Source organism: Ambystoma mexicanum, chromosome 6q (assembly GCF_040938575.1).
Source record: "Ambystoma mexicanum isolate Mex_15411 chromosome 6q, UKY_AmexF1_1, whole genome shotgun sequence".
Classification (NCBI taxonomy): domain Eukaryota; kingdom Metazoa; phylum Chordata; class Amphibia; order Caudata; family Ambystomatidae; genus Ambystoma; species Ambystoma mexicanum.
This window is the reverse complement of record NC_090937.1, coordinates 83,490,360-83,513,394: the sequence shown is the minus strand read 5'-3', so window position 1 is coordinate 83,513,394 and position 23,035 is coordinate 83,490,360. Positions and strand designations below refer to the sequence as shown.

The window sequence follows — 23,035 nt, the reverse complement described above, 5'->3', positions numbered from 1 at the left end:
AAGCTGAAGCGCTGAGAGGTAGGGCACCAGAGAAATTGCAGTGGATAGAAGAAACATGCACACCAGTATGGAAGGAACACATTTCAAAACTAACTTGGGTAACCGCCATTGAAAAACCCTTCAAACTACAGAACGAAATAGACTATGAACTATGTTTTAAAGGAGAGGGGAAGACCTCCATGGGAACAAACAAGAACTGTAACAAGACCCTCACCATCCCAGATCTGAGAAAAGGGACAGCGGCCCTGATGGACACGTACTGGGTATGCGGCAACCAGGCATACCTGCACCTTCCCCCGTCATGGAGTGGCAGCTGCTCAATGGCCACTCTGCACTCAGCCCTAATGGTAATACCAGAAAGCCACATCGATGGGAGAAAAAAGGCACAGGAACGCATACAACAGAGCGCAGCCCAGCCGACTGCAGAGTCACAAATGTATGTCCTGTCTTCCGGGAGCAAGGGAGAGGTGCTGATCCGTAACAGACGAGCATCAAACTACATATCAAAGGCATCATCAGAACTGTTGGCTCAGATCCCAGACAGATATCGATTGTTCAGCTCAGCAGAAACATTCTTTGCCTCACTCATCTCAAGTGTCCAAGCAAGGGCAAACGCAAAATGGCTCCAGATAACACGTTGGGAATTGATTCAGCTGGCTAATGACACTGAAGAAGGGTTCAACGTAATAAAAGTGGAACTAAGGGCTTTACGGCTGATGACAATGCAAAACAGGTATGTCTTGGACCTGTTGACAGCGATGGATGGAGGTGTTTCCCGAAAAATTGGAAGTGCCTGCTGCACTTTCGTACCTTCCGAAGACGCAGAAAACGGCTCCCTGTCTCATGTGATCGAAGCAGTACACAACCTAGGAGAAAAAATGAAAATGGAAGGTGGAGCAGAAGACAGTACGTGGTTCGATAACCTCTTCTCCTGGGTCCCTTCATGGCTTGGAACAACTGTAAAATTTTTGATGCCAGCTGTGGTGTTCCTTCTTTTAATATTTTGCCTGTGCCAGGTGGGTCTTCAATGTTGTGCTAACGCAGTACCTAATGGTGCAATGATGATGGTGACAATGGGCAACACCCGTGGGACAATGCAAACTATGCAGGAAGTGCAGGTGCAAACTGGAACTGATGACGCACCAAGGTATCAACTAGTGCCTAGGTATCATGACAAGGATATCATAGACAAATTATGGCACACCACCATCAGAGAGCCCCGTGTATTAAAATGGTACCAGGAGGTGTGGGTAGATTTGGCGGGAGATGGCGGATGTATCTACCTGACTTGTACCCCAGATGAATATCCCAGAAGAGGGGAGAGCTTACGGGGGGTGTGCAGAGCATGGATGCCCATAAAAGGCACACCTGCATGGGATGAGGCAGTGATGAACGAAGAAGAATGTAGAAGGCTGGAGGACTTAAAGTATTTGTTACTTAAGTAACGAAAGGGGGGAAATGTAGGGGAGGAGTGGTCCAAAAGACCCTCCTTGCCTGCATCCCCTCCCCAGGTGAGGGCCATGGCTCATTGGGCGTCCCCTCAGACCACCCGGGCCCAGGTGGTGGAGGGTTCACCTGCTGATGACATTGCCCACACGTATTGAATTTAGCTAGGCCCAGAAACCATTTTGTCTATCAAAGATGGTGTGAGCTCAGCGCACTGTAGCGCTGCCCCCACCCTCGGAGAGTTTCAATTATCCCTGTCGCCACAGCACCCTGGCAGATCCGCTGTGAGCCCGTTCCCACGAACAAGACGGACATGAACTAGCATAAGATACTAATACTGTAACATTTCACCGTCCACAGTGTATCACTGCTCCCAGCATGACCCGGTCAGCGAGGCCTGGGTGATGGGGAGATCTGTAGAATGGTCATCCGATGAAAGCAGAAAAACACCCAAATACGAATGTCAAAAACTACTTTTAATACGTGTATCCTTTCCATAAAACTACTTCTACTAAAGAAACCTGTAAAATTGTGTAATGATTGTAAGAAACGCATGTTTACATGACACCAGCAATGAAGGACCCACACCCCTGCAGGGGTGTGCAAATGATAAAAGCATTCCGGGGGATTATTCTCTATATGTATCATTGAAAACCGTACACCCCGCGGTCCCGCGCCATAACTGAACTAATGCTGCTAGAGTGCACAAGAAGACGAATGTAACCATGCAGAGGGCTCATGTGAAGGATGTGCAAGAATGCACTTGTCATGCGTGTATGTCTAAGCCCCTTATGTGCCACCACCGTCACATACAGTGGCGGGTCATTTTCTATATACTCCACCAACCTCAATACTACCTCACTTACTGCAAATGTATATGCATATAACTAAATACTGTAATTGTTAAAACATAGTGTACGAATAAGGTGTTCAGACTGGATATAATTGAGACACATCCAACAAAGTGAAATGTATGTTTTCAAGTGATTCAAACAAATATTATAAAGTGTTCAAATGATTGCGATGTTTTCACCTCTAAAAGCCGGCAACACACGAGGAAGATACCTTTGTGAATATGTGCAAGGCCATTCCCCCTCCCACCCTGCGAAGACTGCCAAACATGAGAGCAGAGGCCCGTGCCGCGCTGCTCCACCTCCCCCAACCAGACTGGAGCCGCTTCAAAGATTTGTAGCCCCCTCTGCAGCACCCAAGGCCGCGGCCCGCCACCTGCATTATTTACAGCACAGCGGTAAACCTCTGCCTGAACACACACTTCCAAAGGCGCCCCCTCGTAAACCCCACAACCCACCGGATCATCTTAGACTTATGGCCCTGTGCAATCAGGACACCCAACACTGTGGCAACACACGGCGGCACATTTATAACCACATCTAACAAGACAGGGAGGCATGCACCGCCCGTCCCATGCCCTGAAGCTTAGCCCCTCAACCTATGGCTCCGGTCAACAGGACACTGGTAACCTTGCCCATGACGAATGACCATCAGACCCCTCACAAGGTGCATTCCTCCTGTGTTGCATTAACCTGTAGAATAACCTATTGGAAGATTTACTAAAGAAGATAAGATTGTAATGACTGAATGACTGCGGTGTGCATGGCCTAGGGCAAATAAGTCAGGAAACGACATTCATCTCTGACACTGGCCGCGATGGCATAACAACACCGCCCGGATGAACTCAGCCAACCTGCCAGGCCCAGCCCAACCCACGAGGCTGACCAGTGACGTCTTCCAGCCAAAGCCAACCGCATCGCAGCAGCACCTATAGTTAGTCATCGCCACCCAATCCCATCGAACTTGTGCCCCCTATAGTATGTAGGTTCTTATGACGTTTTTTGTAAATATATACGCCTGTCTTTGCTATTGTCAGACAGAGCGCTCTCGGAGTTTGCAGAGTTCTTTGCATGCCCTATTCTGATTGATAAACTCCCATTTAAGCTCACCCGCACTCTGTCTTGGCTTTATTCCCGACTTGGGAGAGTCCGTCATTGTCTCTCATTGCGGGGAGGATCGTGCTGGTTGGGGACGCTTGCCTTCAGAAGCCTGGGCCCTTTTCTTTTACTACGTGTATTACCCAGGAGTATGTTATGTACTGTCTCTTGTGTGTCCCATATGTTTCTCGTGCTTCTTGGAACACCAGGAGCCTATCCTCCAGGAGCAGATCTCTAATCATCACTACTCCTTTCTCTTCCCAGTGTGTCCTACTTTACACCAAGTCTATCCTGTTTCTCCCATAAATGGCAGCCAGGGGTATCTGGTGGGAGTAGGGTTCTTGAAACGTTAGTACTTTCTTGGTCCTAGCTCATATCTGTTTTCTCAGCAGCAACAGGCCAAGGGGGCCTTTGATCCCATCCTTTCCCAACCATAATACTTCTTTCAGTACGTGCAGAGCTATTTTAGCACTCAGCAGAGTGTGTTCTACTGTTTACGTGTCCGCCAACCACCCCACCATGTGCTGGAGCTGTCCGGCTAAGTAATAGAGTTCAAAGTGCGGGAGGCGCAGTCCCCCTTCTTCATGGTCCCTATACAACACCTCTATGGCAACCCTTCTTCTAGCGTTTCTCCATATGAAACTCCTTATTGATGTCAGTTCTCTGAAGAAGGCCCTCGGGATGAGGTACCGGACATTTACAAAGTGGTATAGCAAGGGCGGAGGGCGACCATTTTTAGGAGCGCTATCATGCCCATTACTAAGAGGGGTAGTTTCCCCCAGACCTTGATGGCGGCCTCTAGGCCCGACTTCGCCTTGTGCGTGTTATGATGATGAGCGTTCTTCCTATCATGGTAAATAACTACCCCCAGGTACCTCAGGTACCTAAAGGTATGGACCTTCCATTGTAGTCCTAGGCATGGGAGCCGTTCCTCTTCTACTCCAGCCCACCCCGCAAGTTGGAATAGACAGGAATTTGCAATGCTCACCGAGATACCGGAGAGGCCAGCGAAATTCTCCATAACCTCTAGGTACGACTCCAGCATGAGGGAAACATTGGTGATACCTATTGCCAAACTTGGCAAACCAACGGAAAACTGTGACACCTACCGTCCCCAGGCCATGCTGAACTACCATGTTAAGATACTCACTACCATACTGGCTGGTCATTTACACAGAGTAATTGCTTCATTGATGCAAACTGACCAGACAGAGTGTATGCCTGGCTGCAGCACTACTGCAAACCTATGCAGACTGCAACATGTCATCGATCAGACCAACTTGCAATCTGCACTGTTACGTTGTTGTGTCCCTTGATGCCATAAAGGCCCTTGATTCAGTCTATTGGGAGCGGATGTATGCAGGACTGAAGGGCTTTGGGTTCGGGGAAGGCTTCATCCGCTGGGTTACACTACTCTATACCCGACAAATAGGGTCCAGTCCGGCAGGCAGATATCGGAACTGTCGAACATACAGAGGGGGACCCACCAGGGATGCCCACTCTCCCCAATGCTATACATACTGGCCTTGGTGCCCTTACCAGCGTTCCTGCAACAGGAATATTTGGGGGCTGGTATAGAAATAGGGGGATATAGGCATCTTATATCAATATATGCAGACAACATTTTGCTATACTTACTTACTTACAACATGATCAGGGTGGTGGACGGCATCAAGAAATCTATGAAATTCTGGGTTGGTCTCCCACTATCTCTTATAGGTACCGATAAATCCTTACCGCCTTACTACGAGGTCCCTTTGCGGGTTGGGGTATTTAACGCCTGCTTTTTGCAGGCGTTAAAAACCAACCCGCAAAGGGACCCAGGGAGCTAATTACAGTACTGCAATTTGCGGTACCGTAATTAGCGCCTTCCCCGTTCCCATTATGCCCTATGGGGCAAAAATGGGAATGGGGAAGGGCAATGGTGGAAGGGGGAATTACCGCCCCGCCAACCTTGGAATGGGGAGGTAATTCCCCTTTCCACCAAGGCGGTACCGGTATTTTATCGGCATGAACCATGGCGCTAATAGCGCCATGGTTCTCCGCCTAACGTGTAATGAGGCCCATTGTGGCTGTTGGACGATGTTACCTCAGAAACTGGGCTTCTTCAAACAGTGGTGGGACCTGCTCAGCTGATGGAGATCTTATGGGTACCACATAGCTGCATGGGCTCTCAACCCCTGATCGTTCGATTGGGTAGACGGATATGGACTAGAACATTAAAATGGTTGCACTTGACACACCCATATTCACTGAATATTCCCATTGTGGCTGATGTTTGCGCTAGTATGGAGGACCTGAAGGTTGCTAGAGGATGGGAGGAGTTTGGCATATCTACCTGGTGGGACATGTATGATAGTGGGTTATTCCGAGGTCTGGAAAGTCTGGTACAGAGGGAAGGCCTACCTGGGGGACAATTCCTGAGATACATGAAGGTGGCAAGAGCGGCTAAGCGCAAATGGGGAGTATGGCCTGCTGAGCCGGTTGAGACGACACTGCTGGTCGTAATGTACAGCTTGTAAGACGTTTGGAGACCTGTGTCCAGGTTATGTGAATGCTTGCTAAACAGCACTGGCGCAAAGAGTGTGCCACTGAGGGAGAAGTGGGAGGCCGACCTGGGTTTGGAGATCACTGAGGCACAATGGGAACAAGCTTTAATCTTCACAAAGAATGTGTCCCGAAACGCAAGGTTTCGATAGATTCAGCTTAACGTGCTCCACCGCACGTATATGACCCCCAGCAGAGTGGCTAAATGTAATAAAAATTGTAACCCCAAATTGTCCTTGGTGCAATGGAGATGGCACTGACTTAATACATGTGCTTTAGAACTGCGCGCAGGTACCACATTTCTGGTGAAACATAGCACAGGCCTGTACGAAAGCTGGGATTGTCAGATATGAATGGAACCCCCTCGAGTGCCTGTTGGGGGTATACCCGAGTCCGAGCAGATAAAAGCATGTGGTAAAATTCATAACCTTGCATGTGTCCTGGTAAAAAGGCGGTTTGCTATGTCATAGAAATATAGACATGGGGCCCAGTATGGCTTGGGCACAGAGAGTTCGAAAATTGGTGCTTAGCTGAGACAAAAGCATGGAGTGTGGCCCCACATGAGAGGGAGGATGGGCTTCCTACCGCCTTTGAAGCCTGGAAAAACCTAACATTGGAAATGTTCCAACCTTCTAATGATAAGCTGCCTTGAACAATGGCTCACTGGTTATTAATGATGTTGCACTATTTGGGAAATATACTGGTCACTGCTCTGATGTGCCCCGCCCAGTACACATGTGCGAAGCTCCCCACTAACCTGGTTTGCTGTATTTGTATGCTACCTGATCACTAAACCTGCCATGCGATGTACCCACTGCCTAAGCGTTGTTAGTTTAATTAGTTTAATTGTTTAAACAGTGCGGTCTCACTGCACTTGTTCGCCCTGAAGCCTTCGGGTCCATGGTGCGCGGTATAAATGTAAAGTAAAGTCTGTTTAGAAATTGCAATGAGAATGTGCTGTGATTACCAGTGTTACAATGCTTGAGATTGATGATGTCCTTGTTGTTTCTCTGCACTGCTGCACATGGAGTATGTCTCAATAAACAGAATTTTAAATAAAAAATGTAAATGATTATTAACATGGTATTTATTGAGCGCGGACCTAGCTTCCAGAAGAAACAGGACGCTTTACAGAGGCATACAGCAACACAGATGCAGAACGCAGCGGTTGTCAGAGGTAACAACAGAACAGCTATAGAGCAGGGGGAGGATACCGAGGGGTACAACTGTACAGGGTGGCATTGAGGAGAGGTGCAGACGGCATCTAGCAAGTCAGTTGAAGCGGGGAGTGATGTGGTGGCCTAGGTTTTGCTTAAAGGGAAGACACGGCATGTGCTATCTCCCGCCTCACTTGATATGAAAAGTTGCGAATTTCTGCTGCTAATGTGACTTTGAATCGATGTTCAGTCCTGAATCCTGCTCTCCACCTCACAGGGTGGAGAACTGCATGACTGTCAGATTGTTCTAGAGACGCTTATGTCACCCCGTGTTGATTTATCAGATGTGCCCTTGTTGCACCCCAATTTGGTTCTTTTCATGGCATGGATGGCTTGAGTGTCCCAGAAACTGGGGAATTGTTTTTTTGTTATTCTGTATGATCCAGCTCAGCCCCGCCCCAGGAGAAGCACTGTCTGAGAACATGTTGCTGAGGAAGGATATCTCATACCAGCCCTTGGGATTAAAATAAACAGAGAATGCCTGGCCCAGTTATCATGGTTGGTAGAGGATATTGCAAATGCCATAGCGTCCTCCTTGACTCTATTATCCTGAGAATAAGCAGCCGTTCGAACCACAGCGCTTCAGAACCATATGGCTTTAGAATATTACTGACATTGTTGCCCACATTCGCCACACTGTAAGCCTCCTTCACACCAGTAGGGCGGCTTCCTGGACATTTGGGCCTCTGACTGAGGGTCTATTGGTACCTCTGGTTGTGTCTATTGGTCAGATCTTACTTATAGCATTAGTTATAATCCTAAATCTGTCCTATTTGATGATGGCCTTGTTAAATGACTCCAATCAAGCAGCCCCACTAAGTCAGTGCCTTGTCTGGGATTGCTCAAGGGAAGCCCTTATTTATATATTTTTATGTCTTGTTCGTGTACTCTGGATGACAACCCTTATATAACACCCCTCTCTTAGAATCCCTCTGACCCCACTGAGCCAAGAAGTAAGTTAGTTTTGCAAGTTTAAATTGTTTATTTGGGAATTAAATTATATATATATATATATATATATATATATATATATATATATATACCGCACTTTTATAATACATTAATAATTGATATCACACTTAGACATATGACAGTGAGTGATCAACAATGGATGATGTGATACTAGCACACTGGGTAATTACTTAGGAGTAGTATAGAGGATAAGGTAGCTGAGAATGCTTTATATGGTACAAGAAAATGCAAGGTGGAAAAGAAGCAACACAGGAATAAACTTGATATGATTTCAGCAAAACATAATATAATCACTTTTCCCCTTTTGGCAATTCACCCCCCCTCTATGCAATGTAAGGAGGTGGAAGTGACACACATGGGGTCATTACGACCCAGGCGCTAATTGCGCCAACTTTACCACCATGGTGTAAACTACATTTACACCATGGTGGTTGGTGGATTTACCGCCCCATTCCAAGGTGAGTGGGGCGGTAAATCCCCATTTCCCATTTTCCCTTCCCCATTCCCATTTTTGCCCCATAGGGCATAATGGGAGTGGGGAAGGCGCTAATTACGCCACCGTAAATTACGGTGGCGTAATTAGCATCATGGCAGGTTAGCGCCATGGATTTTAACGGCTGCTAAGAGCAGCCGTTAAAATCAGAATCAGGCGTTAAGGGTTAACGACGGCGTTAACCCTTAACGCCTGGGTCGTAATGAGGCCCACACAGTCTTCGGGAATACAATCACAGTACAATCCCAATTCAGTTCCCCGCTAGCAAGCTTAGATCAACAGGGATGATTTTAAACACAGGCAAAGTACCTTAAAGGTGGTCTGCAAAGAAGGGAAAATATGCTAAAAATTATTTTAATTCCCTCTACAGGTTCAGTGTGAGTGATAGCTACTTTAAATTAGTTCAGGATCACTTTAGCAATGCTCTATGAATGATTGTCAGTTTGCAAACGAATTTCAGCAAAGGAAAGCAAGGACAAATATTTTTACACGTGGCTGAAATGAAGCAAAATGTCAAATCGCGGCAATTTAGTTGCGTGCGTCGAGCGCAATTACGGAGGAAGTATAAGGAGTAGCAAGTCGCTTTAGAGCTTGTTGGAAAGCTTAGAATCTCAGCTTAAAAATAAAAGTAGAATCTCGCTTTTATCACAAACGGTTCAAGAGATACGGACGATTTTGTGGAGGTAGAGTTTCAGAAATGAAATTTTAAAGTTTCAGAATGACAGATGACAGTTTTGCAGCTTTGAATCAAAAGACGGGACACAATTTCTATGATGCAGTTCTCAATAGGTTAAAATAGTTTGAATTAGATTATTTTAATCTAAGAGATTGGTTTTTTACAGTTCTGGCTGGGTACTCACACTATATTTTGGAAGGAATGGGCCTCGTCACAGATGTGGTCAGGTTGACTGCGGTTCTCTCGCCACGGACGGTCTTTAGTACCGGTTCTCTGGTTACAGCGGTCTGGGTCAGCTCTGCTCTGCTGGTCTGGCGCCCGGCGCTTCACAAAGGTCTGGTCTCTGGTTCCGGGTACAGCTCTGCTTTCTGGGTGTTTCTGGCACAGGGTTCTAGGCCAGAATCAAACAGCTCAGCCCGGCTGTTTTACTATGATGTGCTCCTTGGAAGTCTGGGGCAAATCAGTTTGCAAATGATTTTGAGGCCTGCCGACAAATTCTGAAGTCTGAATTCAAAGTTCTGGTCTCTGTCTGGATTTGAAGTCTAAGTGCTGGATCTGGTGTCTTCTGGCAAAACGCTCCGCAAGAAATCAGCTTGAAGTGGGAAGTGAATGTCCCTACCTGTCCTGCACAGTCTCCTTTTATGTGTTTAGAAAGTGGGAGGGTCGGCTCATCTTCTATGCCCAACCCTCTCAACTTATCATTGGCCAGTTCCTCCTCTCTCCCTTGATTGGGGGAACTGGGTTGTGAGTCAGAGTGATGAGGTAGGTTTATAGTCAGAGGATCCTCCCCTTGTCAAATTGCACACAAATCTATTTCTGATCCAAACACATATTTATCTATGTACCATTTTTCTAATATTATATGTCCAGTTAACATATTTTCTGTAGCACCAAACCATCCGATCCCTGTCTTTGTAAGATGTTGTGTCCACTTATGACAGAATTCTCCCCTTTTCATCCAGATAACAACCTCTAAACCTTTCCAGATTTTACACAAATGTGCACCAGGGATATGGGTTTCAGATGATAAAGTGTCAGATTTTTAACATGCATACATTTGGAGTAACAACCTTTTTTCTGCTACTATCCCCAAGAACATACCCCAGAGTCCTAACACCTCTTAAAATGTGCACAGAAAAATCACAAGAATGATGATGTTATTTATATAATTTTTACAAGTCCGCACTATGAATTATTCATCTTTTTAAAATTATGCTCTGGCCCCAAAGGGGTGTGGTTTTCCAAAGCACATGGTGGAATTTCTGGTTTATCCACTTCCCCCAAGCTCAGCTTGCTCACATGCAGTGCCCCTCCCCGTTTCCTTCCAAGAGGAAGCCATTTACGACCCCCCTAATTTAACATTTGCCTGGGCCAAGGACAGTGCTTTGTTTAGTTTCCTGCAGTCCCCAGGTGCTCCTCCCCTGATTCAATCAGGGAGGTGTCATCTCCTTTTGGTGGGGGCAGCAGAATGCAGCCAGGCCTGGGAAGAGTGGTTGAGCAAGTTTCACTCCTGTCGGGGGTAGTTGCCGGGCAGAATTCACTCTCTTCAAGCCAGGCTTCAGCTAAATGTCACTTTATTTCCCAGTTTTCTACATTCAAACCAAACTTGCAATTTTTACACATGCAGCTAGAACGCTGATTCTAAGTTCAAAACTATGGCATTTAACAGTTGCAAACTATGCGCCACTCAACTGTAGGTCACTCATTTATTTTAAACATTTAGATTTTAGTGTCTTTCAGTCCAATTTCACTTCAGCTGCTGACATCCACAGCTCAGCCAGTTTTGTTATAAACATTGTTTTGGGCTCTTTCTCTTTCCAGATTTTGTATGCACACAAGTCTACATTCTGGCAAATGTCTGCTGGTGTTCATTGAGATTTTTGAATATCTTGCAATGTTTAAAATAGGCATTTTTAGCTTGCATTTCAGAGAAACAAAGGTGATTTTAAAGCGCTTTCAAGCTGCTGTTTTTCCTTTGGCACACATTTCACTCATGGCACTCCTGGCCTATCACGCTCGCACTGGTGGCTGGCAGGTCAGGCGACCATTTTGGTGTGCGCAAAACTGCAGCTCATCCCCACATCTACCCAGTCTATTGATTTAGTTTTGTTCTGGGATAGAATGATGGGCGGCAACAGCTCATCCCCACATCTACCCAGTCTAATAATTCAACATGGGTCAAAACCCTTGACAGCCTCTAAGTATCTCTATTATCGAGCATGAGCTACCTGCGCCACCTGGTCTGAAGTCTCTCAGGCTGCTCAAGTGCTTTACTATCATGCTACGGAAAAAATAATATATTATGATATGCCTGGATGTGATGATTGTTCCCCCAAAGACATATGTAATGAGACTGGAATGAAGGTCTCCTAGTAGGGAATTGTGGGGGAAAGTCTGGAATTGAAAATATATGTACTGCCCTAGCATAGTGCTGCATTATAATAAGAAGTAGGTACTGCAGACTGACATGTTTAAGATTGTTTCTTGCACGTGTGAGTTGAGGCTTTAGGCTTACTCTTCATATCCTTGTCATGAAGGCACCCCGCCTAGTGTGTAGCTATGCTCAGCTTCACATCTCTCGTTTCTTATGTATTTCCCTTTCAGCATAAATAAGCGTGTTTTAGGGTCCCGCTTCTTTAGAAAAAGTGGCTTTAGTAGATGGAAGTCAACATACCGTAAGCATGCTCACCTGCCTCTGACTATGTGTGAACCTCTGAGGAGTATAGTCAGCTCCACTAAATGTATCACTTTATTCTGTACTTCCTGATAACACCGTCTTACATGTGTGAACCCAGCTGGTATCAAAGTCTTATATAGTGCGGCTTTGTTCCCTGCTTGTAACATTGTTTCAGTATGATTATTTAACTTTCCTGGACCTCCCCTTACGTTGTAATGTATGTGTTCCTTTGGGTATAAGAGAATGGTTCATGGAGGATCAGGGATTCTCACTTGCGTCGAAGTCTTGTACTGTCATTGGTTTGTTTTTGTCCTGTTGCTTGCTTTCTACTAATAAATTGGTCACGAATGCGCTGGAATAGTCAGAGGGCATTTTTCCACGACACTATTGAATCATATTCACACCTCTCTGAAGAGCATAGCCTTCCCTCTGCCCATGTTACCACAAACGACAAAAGAGGTGTATACTTTAACTGTACCAGTTTTACCTTTCTGACTGTGTTGGGTCTTGGTTTGAAGCAGTGTGAGGGAGGAGTGGGCATTTTAGCCTCTACTCATCCTTGTACTTCTGCAGGGCAGAATCAAATTTGTCACATGTGCTTTCCTAAAATACTTATGCAACAACTAGAGTTATATATGTGTAACAATACATTTGTATATACTTCAAAATACCAGTGATGTATTTTCTAAGGTTAAGTGTGTGGACGTCCTCCCTTCCTGGTGTTAAGCCTGAATGCCCTGGCACTCTACCATTTTAAGAGCAGTTTCACTTTCCTTTTAGGCAGGTGCTGTGCACCACCTTAAGGTTAGTGGCTGTACAGCCTTCAAGAGGAGGTTGAAAAATATTTCCTTAACATAAGGTGACTACTAGAAAGTGCAGGCAAAGATGTGATGCGCGCCTGCAAGGTAAGGTAGGGCATGTGCAGGTTGGAATCTTATAGGCGTCTGGGTCGATGAGCATTTTGGCCGGCGGTAGAGGGATGGGTTGCGCCTCCGAGGGGTCAGCACATGCGTTTGTGAGGATGTGAGTACATATGATGGCAACAATGTGCATATGAGGTATTGTCTGGCACTGAATGCATTAAAGCTGTGCTTGGGTTATGAAGACAGCAATAAGACATACTGGCATTACATACGGTGTCTGCCATTCATATTATGCAGTAACTGACAATGGATGGCATTGAGGCACTGTGTGGTATATAATATTGCAACTGGACATCTAAGGCTGCACCTCACATGTGTAGACTATACCATGCAAAGGAAGCATTAGCTGGCATTAGCTGGACTGTGAAGGATGTGAGGCTGCACTTGGCATATGGTGGCAGCAACCGGACATGTGAGGCTGCATATTGTATCGGGTGACTACACCATGCATGTGGGATAGTAACTTGTGGTAAATTGCATTTCTGAGGGATGTGAGGCTGAATTTGGCGTACATTGGCAGCACATGCGACCACACGGCTGAAACTTGCTTCTGGTGACTATAGCAGAGAAAATGATGTTATAGGAAGAATTAGATGGTGTTTTTGAGGTATTGGAGGCTGCACTTGGAATATGATAGCAGCACCTGTGCTGTTCACTCTGTACCTTGCATATTATGACTATACCAGTGACATGGAACATGGGGCTGCATTGGCATGTGGTGGAAGTATTTCAGCATGTGGGGCTGTTTTTCACATAGGCTAAACCTGGGACATGAGGTTGTTACTGGTGTTAAGATGGCAGTAAATGGCCAGATGGTGACATGTTGCCCTATGTTTGTTCTGCTAGTTCACTTGTCCTAATGTAAGCCCGCACCTGGCACATCAAGGCAGCACACTAATAAAATGTGATTGGTAACTGAAATCATTTTTGTCTGGTCTAGAAACCATTCTATTCTACTTTAGCTTCTGCGCCCTTTACACCTGTGAAGTCACTTCCTGTGTTGTTATCAGGTGAGGGTGAAGGTCCATGTTCTAGCACATCCTGTGATACCATCAGTTTTGTGATGTCACGTCCGCTACTGCTGGCATTTCGGTGAATTGCCATCCCTGCTAAGAGCTCGTTCCAGACCATGTGCTTGTTTGCCACTTCCACCCTTTTTAGGTGTGGAAGTGCAAACACAATCAGAAAAACTCGTTCCTTATACAAGCAAGCCGGGGTGAGGCACTTCGAGGCTGGACAGCGGCCTAAAATGATACCAGTCTGGGTTGCACAGGAGCACCTGGCCTGCTGCAGGTCAGACAAGGGGGAGGCTGTCACAGGAGGCTTACCGTTCTAAGAGGAACCGTCGGTCAATCATGCATGTGTTCATAACTAGTCTTGAAATATCCCCTGCCAATGATTCTACAATACAATTTGAGTCTTCAGCGCATAAGTGCACATAGCATGCATCACGGACGTGCAAAAGCCCTTTGCGAATCACTCAATACACAATGTTTACAACTTGCGTGGACAGCGTCATCACACAAGTTGGAGTCATCTTTTGTAAATCAATCAAATACTATATCATCGCAAAGTACTGCTCTGGCAGTCGAAAGACCACTAATAACAACAGAACAGAAGGATACGAGTTGACGGGAGTAGGCTGAACCCCTAACACAAAACATGCAGCATGCAAACAATGGTGGTGGTATTGCACACTTACCCAGAAATGAGCGAGGGTGTTGACCTCAAATATTTTTTGTATCTGACTGTCTTGAAGCGTGAGCAGATCCGCACAGAAAATCACGCCAGCATTATTTATTAAGATGGTGACATCTCCGATATTCTCCTTTACCTAAGAACAAAACAAAATAACGACCGAAGAATTTTAGGTCTCACTTGAGGTCTCACTACGAATTCAACAGATTTTTTGCCCGGATTACTGAAAGAGGATATTACGATTAGCGTGTTCAGTAATCAGGGTCGGACTGGGACAAAAAAAAGTGGCCCCCCCTCGACTCAAAAAAGTGGTGGACCCCTCGTCTCACGACTCTTAACCTCTGAGGACATTACCGGAAGTGATGTCATTTGACCCCACCGCAAAGTTACATCCCAGGAAGCGATGAAACACAACCTTTCACCCCTTGACAAAACAGGAAGTGGCATCAAATTGCATTGACCTAAGTACACTAAATTACTGTGAATCCAAGCAGACGGCCAAGGCCAAATGATCATGATATTGTATAGCACTTAGGCTTAAACTCTTTTTTTATAGAACAAATATGCATACAATATCACCCAACCTGTGTTGGTACTCTTTTATCGACCTAAGGATGAAAGGCTTTTTGGAGAAAAAAAAAGAAACATTGAAAAGCATAAATTTGTTTTCAATTTTGTTTTCTTACAAACTGGCCCAGGCATGGCCACAAACCAGCCCCCCCCACTCCCCAGGGACGATTTCGGCCCTGCCACGGGCCGAAAGGCCGAGGGTGCCAATCCGACACTGTCAGTAATCTGCATGGGGTATTTCAGATCATTTTCAGGCATTTTTTCCATCCATGTCCACCATCATTTTGAGGATGGAAATAGAATGGGTACAGTGGCGGATCAAAGCTTTACTATGCTACTGACTCAAAGGCACAGTCAGTAATATCACAGGGTGCCAAATTGCGGGGAGCTGGCTGCTGGGAGCGATTGAGGCTTAGAAGAGCCTGATTAGATTGACACCAACATCTACCAGGAGGTACTTTTGGCTTGCCAGGCCAGCTGATGCCAAACAAACACACCTATGTGAATTTAACTATGTGCATTTAGGACAATCTATAAATAAACATTAGGAAACATCCATATGACATTTAAAGTGTAAACCCGCATTTCCTGTGGGTTTTCGTGTGTGCCTGGGCTATGTGTCACGTTGTTGGTGGCATGTTTATTTACTTTCTCTCCGAGTTGTCAGTTTCATCTGCGCCTGATCTTGCCGTGCAGAGTTTGTCAGAACAATCATGGTAGGCTCCACCAACAGGCGGAGCAGGGCTGTCTGTGATGTGATTTCACCTCAGGACGGGCGCAGGCCCCCCTGCTGGCGGACACAAGTGGAGAGTTCCTGGGAAGATAAGAGCCTGAGGGGATCGGCTGAGGGGAGAGCCGGGAGAGACAAGCAGAGAAGGGTGCTCCATTACGCCACAGAGGGCATCCAGGCCCTCTGTTGTGTTAGGGACGGCCCCCATCCGTAGGCCATCTGCCTGTCGAGGCCAGCATTTCTCTTTGCCCCACCCGGGGTCGAGATAATGAGCCGGAGGTCGTGAGCTGAAGGAGCACTTGGCGGGTGCTTCACCCTGCCTGCCACTGCTCATGAGAGAGAAAGAGCGGGGTCAGTTCTCACGCTAAGTATTAGCAGTCAGGTAGGAAGGGTAAAGAGTGGAATAGAGACACAGTGCCCTGCGTGTGCCAGCATACGGCTGACACGTGGGCTACCTGTAGTGCGGGGATGCTGGTCCGATCAAGAGGATTATTTATTTACCAAATGTGAATGCGCACATTCTCAGGTGATCCTACTGATATCTTCGACTATTTATTTACTATATGTGAATGCGCACATTCTCAGGGGACCCCACTGAAATATTGGATAATTTATTTACCAAATGTGAATGCGCACGTTCTCAGGTGACCCCACTGATATATATGATTAATTATTTATCAAATGTGAATGCGCACGTTCTCAGGTGACCTCACTGATATATTTGACTATTTATTTACCAAATGTGAATGCGCACGTTCTCAGGTGACCCCACTGATATATTGGATTATTTATTTACCAAATGTGAATGCGCACGTTCTCAGGTGACCCCACTGATATATATGATTAATTATTTACCAAATGTGAATGCACACGTTCTCAGGTGACCTCACTGATGTATATGATTATTTATGTACCAAATGTGAATATGCACGTTCTCAGGTGACCCCACTGATGTATATGATTATTTATGTACCAAATGCGAATATGCACGTTCTCAGGTGACCCCACTGATATATTTGATTATTTATTTATCAAATGTGAATGCGCACGTTCTCAGGTGACCTCACTGATATATTTGACTATTTATTTACCAAATGTGAATGCGCACGTTCTCAGGTGACCCCACTGATATATTGGATTATTTATTTACCAAATGTGAATGCGCACGTTCTCAGGTGACCCCACTGATATATATGATTAATTATTTACCAAATGTGAATGCACACGTTCTCAGGTGACCTCACTGATGTATATGATTATTTATGTACCAAATGTGAATATGCACGTTCTCAGGTGACCCCACTGATGTATATGATTATTTATGTACCAAATGCGAATATGCACGTTCTCAGGTGACCCCACTGATATATTTGATTATTTATTTACCAAATGTGAATGTGCACGTTCTCAAGTGACCCGACTAATCCATTTAATCAGTTATTTACCAAATGTGAATGAACTTGTCCTCCGGGCCCCCCACAGGACCTACTTCAATATTATTTCAGCTAATGTGTAATTAATGCTACGGAAAGTGATGGAATACGAACTGTTAAGGATTGGTTCATTTATGTACTTGCAGAGAGTGCCTCCGGTAGGAGCACTGTAGTGTTCTATGGTTCATGTGTACCTAGGATTGGGTTGACAGATTGACATAAACTAAAGCAGTTCACGCTTGTTATAAGAAGCAAGGCTTTGTCTGTTTATTTAACCAGGGGAACTGGTATAATTGTCACTCATTTTGGCTGACCAAATCTAGGCCCTCATGAGGGTCCATCCATCATCCCCCTGGGTTTTCATAATTTGCCGTGTGCAGTAAGGTGTTGTACTCCTATGTTCAGATCTCCTACAGGTTGCGGTCCACTCATCCTACAGATTACATAATAGAAAGAATTATGTGTTATGCATCTTATGTGGACGTTAGATTTACAGAACCCTATGTACTAGCTCCTTGTTCCAGAGCGGTAGCTCCTGGTAACTGGGGAATGCTGGATAACTAGGAGATACCATTAGGGCCCGGTTATGCAATCTTAATTTTGAAATGTTGAGCCCCAAATAACCCATGCCAGTATGACATTGAAAAGTGGGTAAGAAGAAAGGTGCCTTGTTCACCCCCTTCAGCGGCCCCATAGCATATTGTATTGCCCTTATACATAAGAATCCCAATAGTGAAAGAACGTTTTTAAAAGTTTGAGGGATATTCAATTGTTTCCTACATATTTCAACTGAAAGCGAAAATTGCCAGAGTGTTTTGAATTTATTCAACGCCATTAATCAGTCTGTATTTACAGGGGTTGAATAAAATGGGCTGAATTAAATGGGATTACCACATGTGATAAATCTCTCCAGCTTCCTACTCTGGTTGGTGGCAAAAAGAGCCGGTACAGCTTTTACTGCCAGACTCATGATGATGGCGTTGCAGTTTTGATAGTGAGGAGATGAGGAAAGGTGTGCATGCATGTGACCTGAAAGACAACTACTACCTATTTTAGCTATGTAACGTGTAATTCATGGAAACTGTCTAAAGTGTGAAACTACCTCAAAACCTGGTGCATGCAATTGGATTTCAAAGTAATTGACAGGTTGGTCAACGTACCGTCCAATGTGGCAACAGAATAGAGGCTAGCCGCAACTATGTCAGTATTAGAGGAATTCTGCATAGGAATGACACAAGCGGTTACCAAATTACACACCTGCCACCATTCTAGGTCACTATCCTGGCAATGCTAAGACGACTCATGCAACGTGTCAAACATAGAATAAAAAAGAAAAATCAAAGCAATCCGCACAATACGCTTCTGCCCATTGCCGAATAAACATATCGCGGAACTATTTATTGCATTCTATCATCCTTGACCTCCGACAGTAAAGGATGTTGTGCTTGCTATGTGCCACCCTTGCTTTTGTTTCTTTTCTGACCTGTCCCAGAAGAAAGTTTGTGTAATTGAGAACCAATGACACTACAGATTGTCCTAAGAAAGTGAGCAATGTTTCTGTTGCTTTGGGTTTTTACCTTGTCTGCTGCCTGGTAAATTTCCTCACGCTTACTGCAGTCCACCACAAATGCATGAGCAGCGGCCCCCAGCTGTTTGCACAGTTTTGCTGTCTCCTCAACGGCTTGCTAAAAAGACACATAAAGGGAAGACAGTTACACGGATGCATTTTCTTAGTTGCTTAAGACAAATCATATTCACACTCAATTTCTACTGTGCTGGGCTGTGCGGTGGGTAATGCCGAAGCGGGATCCAACTCCTATCTCTCTCCTGCAACCTGGAGTCTCAACTCCTGCAGGGCCTATTTACATATGAAAATCTGCTTTCATCCCTTGAAAGTCAAGAGTTGAGGACAAATATTCAGAATCATCGAGCTGTTCAATGCCTCCACAAATGGCGGTCTCTCAACAATCCATAAATATTCAGAATCATCGAGCTGTTCAATGCCTCCACAAATGGCGGTCTCTCAACAATCCATAAATATTCAGAATCATCAAGCTGTTCAATGCCTCCACAAATGGCGGTCTCTCAACAATCCATAAATATTCAGAATCATCAAGCTGTTCAATGCCTCCACAAATGGCGGTCTCTCAACAATCCATAAATATTCAGAATCATCAAGCTGTTCAATGCCTCCACAAATGGCGGTCTCTCAACAATCCATAAATATTCAGAATCATCAAGCTGTTCAATGCCTCCACAAATGGCGGTCTCTCAACAATCCATAAATATTCAGAATCAGCGAGCTGTTCAATGCCTCCGCAAATGGCGGTCTCTCAACAATCCATTATATATGCTCTGCCGCTGCTCACCAAACGCCCAACTCCTGTCTCTTTCCGATGTTCTAACACTAACATGGCCTAGCTGTGCAACTGGGTTACTTATGGTTTATGTACTAAAGCCCTGGCAAATTGACTGCACCCGGGATACTCATCAACAGTACCTGGGCACGGTGCCTGCATAAAAGGAAAATTCTCGTTTCTGTGCACCTCACCCCCTTTTCCCTCTTTACAAAATTCATATTTGGGACAATGTGTCCTTGAAATTGTTGGGCATGTCATGTAATAAACTACTGATTGCCTCCTTCTGGTTTCGATGTTCACATGAATTCAATTTCAATAACATAGTTGAACACATAAAAGAGGTACTTTAAGCTCAGACCTTTTGACGCTATCAGTGGTCACCCGTGTAGCCTCCTCAGATATTTTGTATCGGATTTTGAAGCTCTGGGGAGGCATAATAACGTGTTTGAAAAACCTCTGTCTCTGCGTGGATGATGTCGTTGCGAAAGATCGGGCCATTATTATGCTATATCGGTGGCCCTAAATAGGAAAGTCTGTTCTCCACCTCATATGACATATAATGAGAATGTGAGTACTTGTCATTCACTGTGAAGTTAAAGCCTTGTCATAATGGTAGCCCCGGCCAAAAACAATTGCAGCCCAAACTAAATGTACAACCAATTGCAAAAGTTATTTTAAACTTCCCACAAGTTTTCAAGAAGAAAAGAAGGAAAGCCTGGAACTGTTCCAGAACGCCCTCTGCCCCGGCTACCACCAATAAGTGAGCACAGGCTCAGCTGAACAAGAGAGCATAAGGCCATATGATTAGACGATGTCAGATTAGGGCAACTTTGACAGATAAAGTTTACATTTTTTATGACATGGTCAAAAAACATTGAGGAAAGTTACAAAACAATTCAATGGTTTTAAAAAAATAAGAGAAATAAAAGCAAATATAAAATCACATCAGTCAGGGATTTCTTTTCAGGCCGGCTCAGTGGTTCTCCTCGGAACATCACTACAATGTTTGTATGTACCTTTCTAAATTATGGAGGTAGCCATGGTGCTATTAGCGCCATGGCTACCCCCATACTGCATACCGGGTCCGGGGTCTCGGTATGGGGACTTGCCGGGTCATTCCAACCTTGGAGGACCCTGGTAAGTCTGCATTCTGAAACCATTCCCCATTCCCATTCGAGCCCCCTTAGGGCTCAATGGGAATGGGGAAGGAGCTAATGACGGGCCCGCAAATAGCGGGCCCGTCATTAGCTCCCTGGTGCCTTAGCGGCTCCCGCTAAGGGCAGCTGGTAAAACCAGCCGGCCTTAGTGGGACCGACTAAGGGACCTCGGAATGCGGCGGTAAGGGGTTAACCGCACCAGAATCCTTACCGGTGCCGTTAACCCCTTACCGCCGCACTCGTAATGAGGCCCAATGTGTCCCTGGATGGTGCAATTCACCTGATCTTGATTTGCCACCTGTTTCGGCTTGGGAATTTTCATTTTGGGAGGCCCGACCTGTAATCTGACATTAGACGGCCAAAGGTAGTCCTCCACTTTCTTCTTGCCTGCAGAAGTATGAGACGTGTAAAGCAACAAATAACATTCTGGTCGCTGTCTAAAGTTCAACATGTAAAAGGGTTTGCCTAGGTCAACTGATATCAGTGGCAAGTTGGGTGCATAGGCAAAGTATATGCAAATCGTACATGTAACAGGAGATTCTTAATTTATTCTGTGATGCCCTAGTTGGATCTGCATTGAAAATAAATTCAGGGTGATGATGGTATGTTTGTCAAAGGCCAGAGTTAAGTTGTTTATTTATTTGTATTTGAATGCAAGGCAGGCCACTGTTGCATTTTTAAAATGTTTTTTAATCAAATACATTTATACAAACCACTGGCATGGTCAATGTGTGTGTCTGTGTTATCGGGTGTTTGGACACCACATTCACATTTTCTTTGTTTCTTGAGTTTCTTCTTTCAGTGTTGTATTTTATATTTGTTCAACCTTTTTGAGAGTTTACTTTTCAGAGAAATGTAGAATTCAGGTCAATTTAATAAGATGTTAAATCTAAGATTCTAAGATTGACATTTATTTCTACCCAGGTAAGGTTGCACCAAAATGATCCCATTTCACATGCTCGACGGGCGGTTGGGGGGGGGGGCATTGAAGGCGTGGCAGATTTCTTTAAGTAAGAGAAAAGATGTAATGCAGATTCCGAACTGCTGACTCAGCAGGAAATCCAGGGCATCCCAGACTCCTTTGCTGAATCTCATGATCAAGCCTCTAAGAAGAAGGCAGTAGACATTATTGAGACCGCTTAAGTCATCGGCCATCTAAATTACCCCCGTCCCTTTTCTGGATCGCCTGGATGGCACATTGCTCTACTTCAAGAGAGATGACCTTGACTGCCCGGTGTCAATGCATCAGACATACATAACATACCGTAACATGTGTAATGTGTATTCTAGGATAAGCAGGACCCATCCTCTAGTTAGTCAGTACAACGTAATGTCATAAATATCCTAACAGTCACATGAGAACAGTACATGCATGGCACGCACAAGCTATTTCAATGCCATGCAACATAAAGTTAGGCGTTGAAAAATATGGTATTCACAAGAAGGTGCTGCTTTGAACACCGTGTTGAATGTGCTCTTCATTTTTCAGATGTCTTTACACATGGGGCCTGCTTGGAGCGGTGCGGCCTGCTTTGTTTACTTGTTTGTTTACACTGGAGATAACCAGAAGAATTCATTTCAGTTAAACAAAGTGTTCATTTTGCTTCCGAAATTGCACTCCATGACCCAGGCACACTTAAAGATTAAAGAGAGCACCTTGAAGGTATACGGTGACAGATAGTTTAAAAATGAGCCGTATGGCTGCATTTTGAAGCCATTTCAAAGGATAGACAAGACGTTGGCATAATTCAGACAACCCCGCAGCATGATCTTCATGGGGGAGGTAAGGCTGGGTACTTGGAAGCTGTACCTGCTACTTACTCCTCTCTACAGTAGTTTACTGTACCTGATTTTGGGACGTAGTGAAGCTATGCATATCCTCAACAAGCTGCGTTTGGATTTTCTACATCTCAATTGTAGTGTTTACAAATTAGAGATAGTGCCCAGGTTAAAGGGATACAGCCACTGCACCCTTAAATCAAAGCAATGTTGTTTGAATGTACATAATCAAATATCAAAACATCTCACATTTGGCCATCATTTACTACATTCCTACTTAAACAAGCAATGGTCCATGTATCAGAACATCCTACACACATGTTCTGCCTTTGGGTGCCTTTTTAAGGCTTATAGTTCTAGTATTCACCAACTCATTCGGTCTTTCATGGCAGGGCAAAAGTTGATTTG

General features: G+C 45.0%; 1 protein-coding gene across 1 annotated transcript in view; it reads right to left on the bottom strand.

Moving 5' to 3' along the window:
* LOC138515790 (estradiol 17-beta-dehydrogenase 11-like) overlaps nt 1-23,035 on the bottom strand; it is a 151,393-nt gene that overhangs the window by 118,555 nt on the left and 9,803 nt on the right. The window contains exons 2-3 of the mRNA XM_069630515.1: nt 18,909-19,016; nt 14,603-14,734 (exon numbers count right to left, since the gene is read on the bottom strand). Of these exons, the coding sequence (XP_069486616.1) occupies nt 14,603-14,734; nt 18,909-19,016 (240 nt within the window). The remainder of the gene's footprint in view (nt 1-14,602; nt 14,735-18,908; nt 19,017-23,035) is intronic.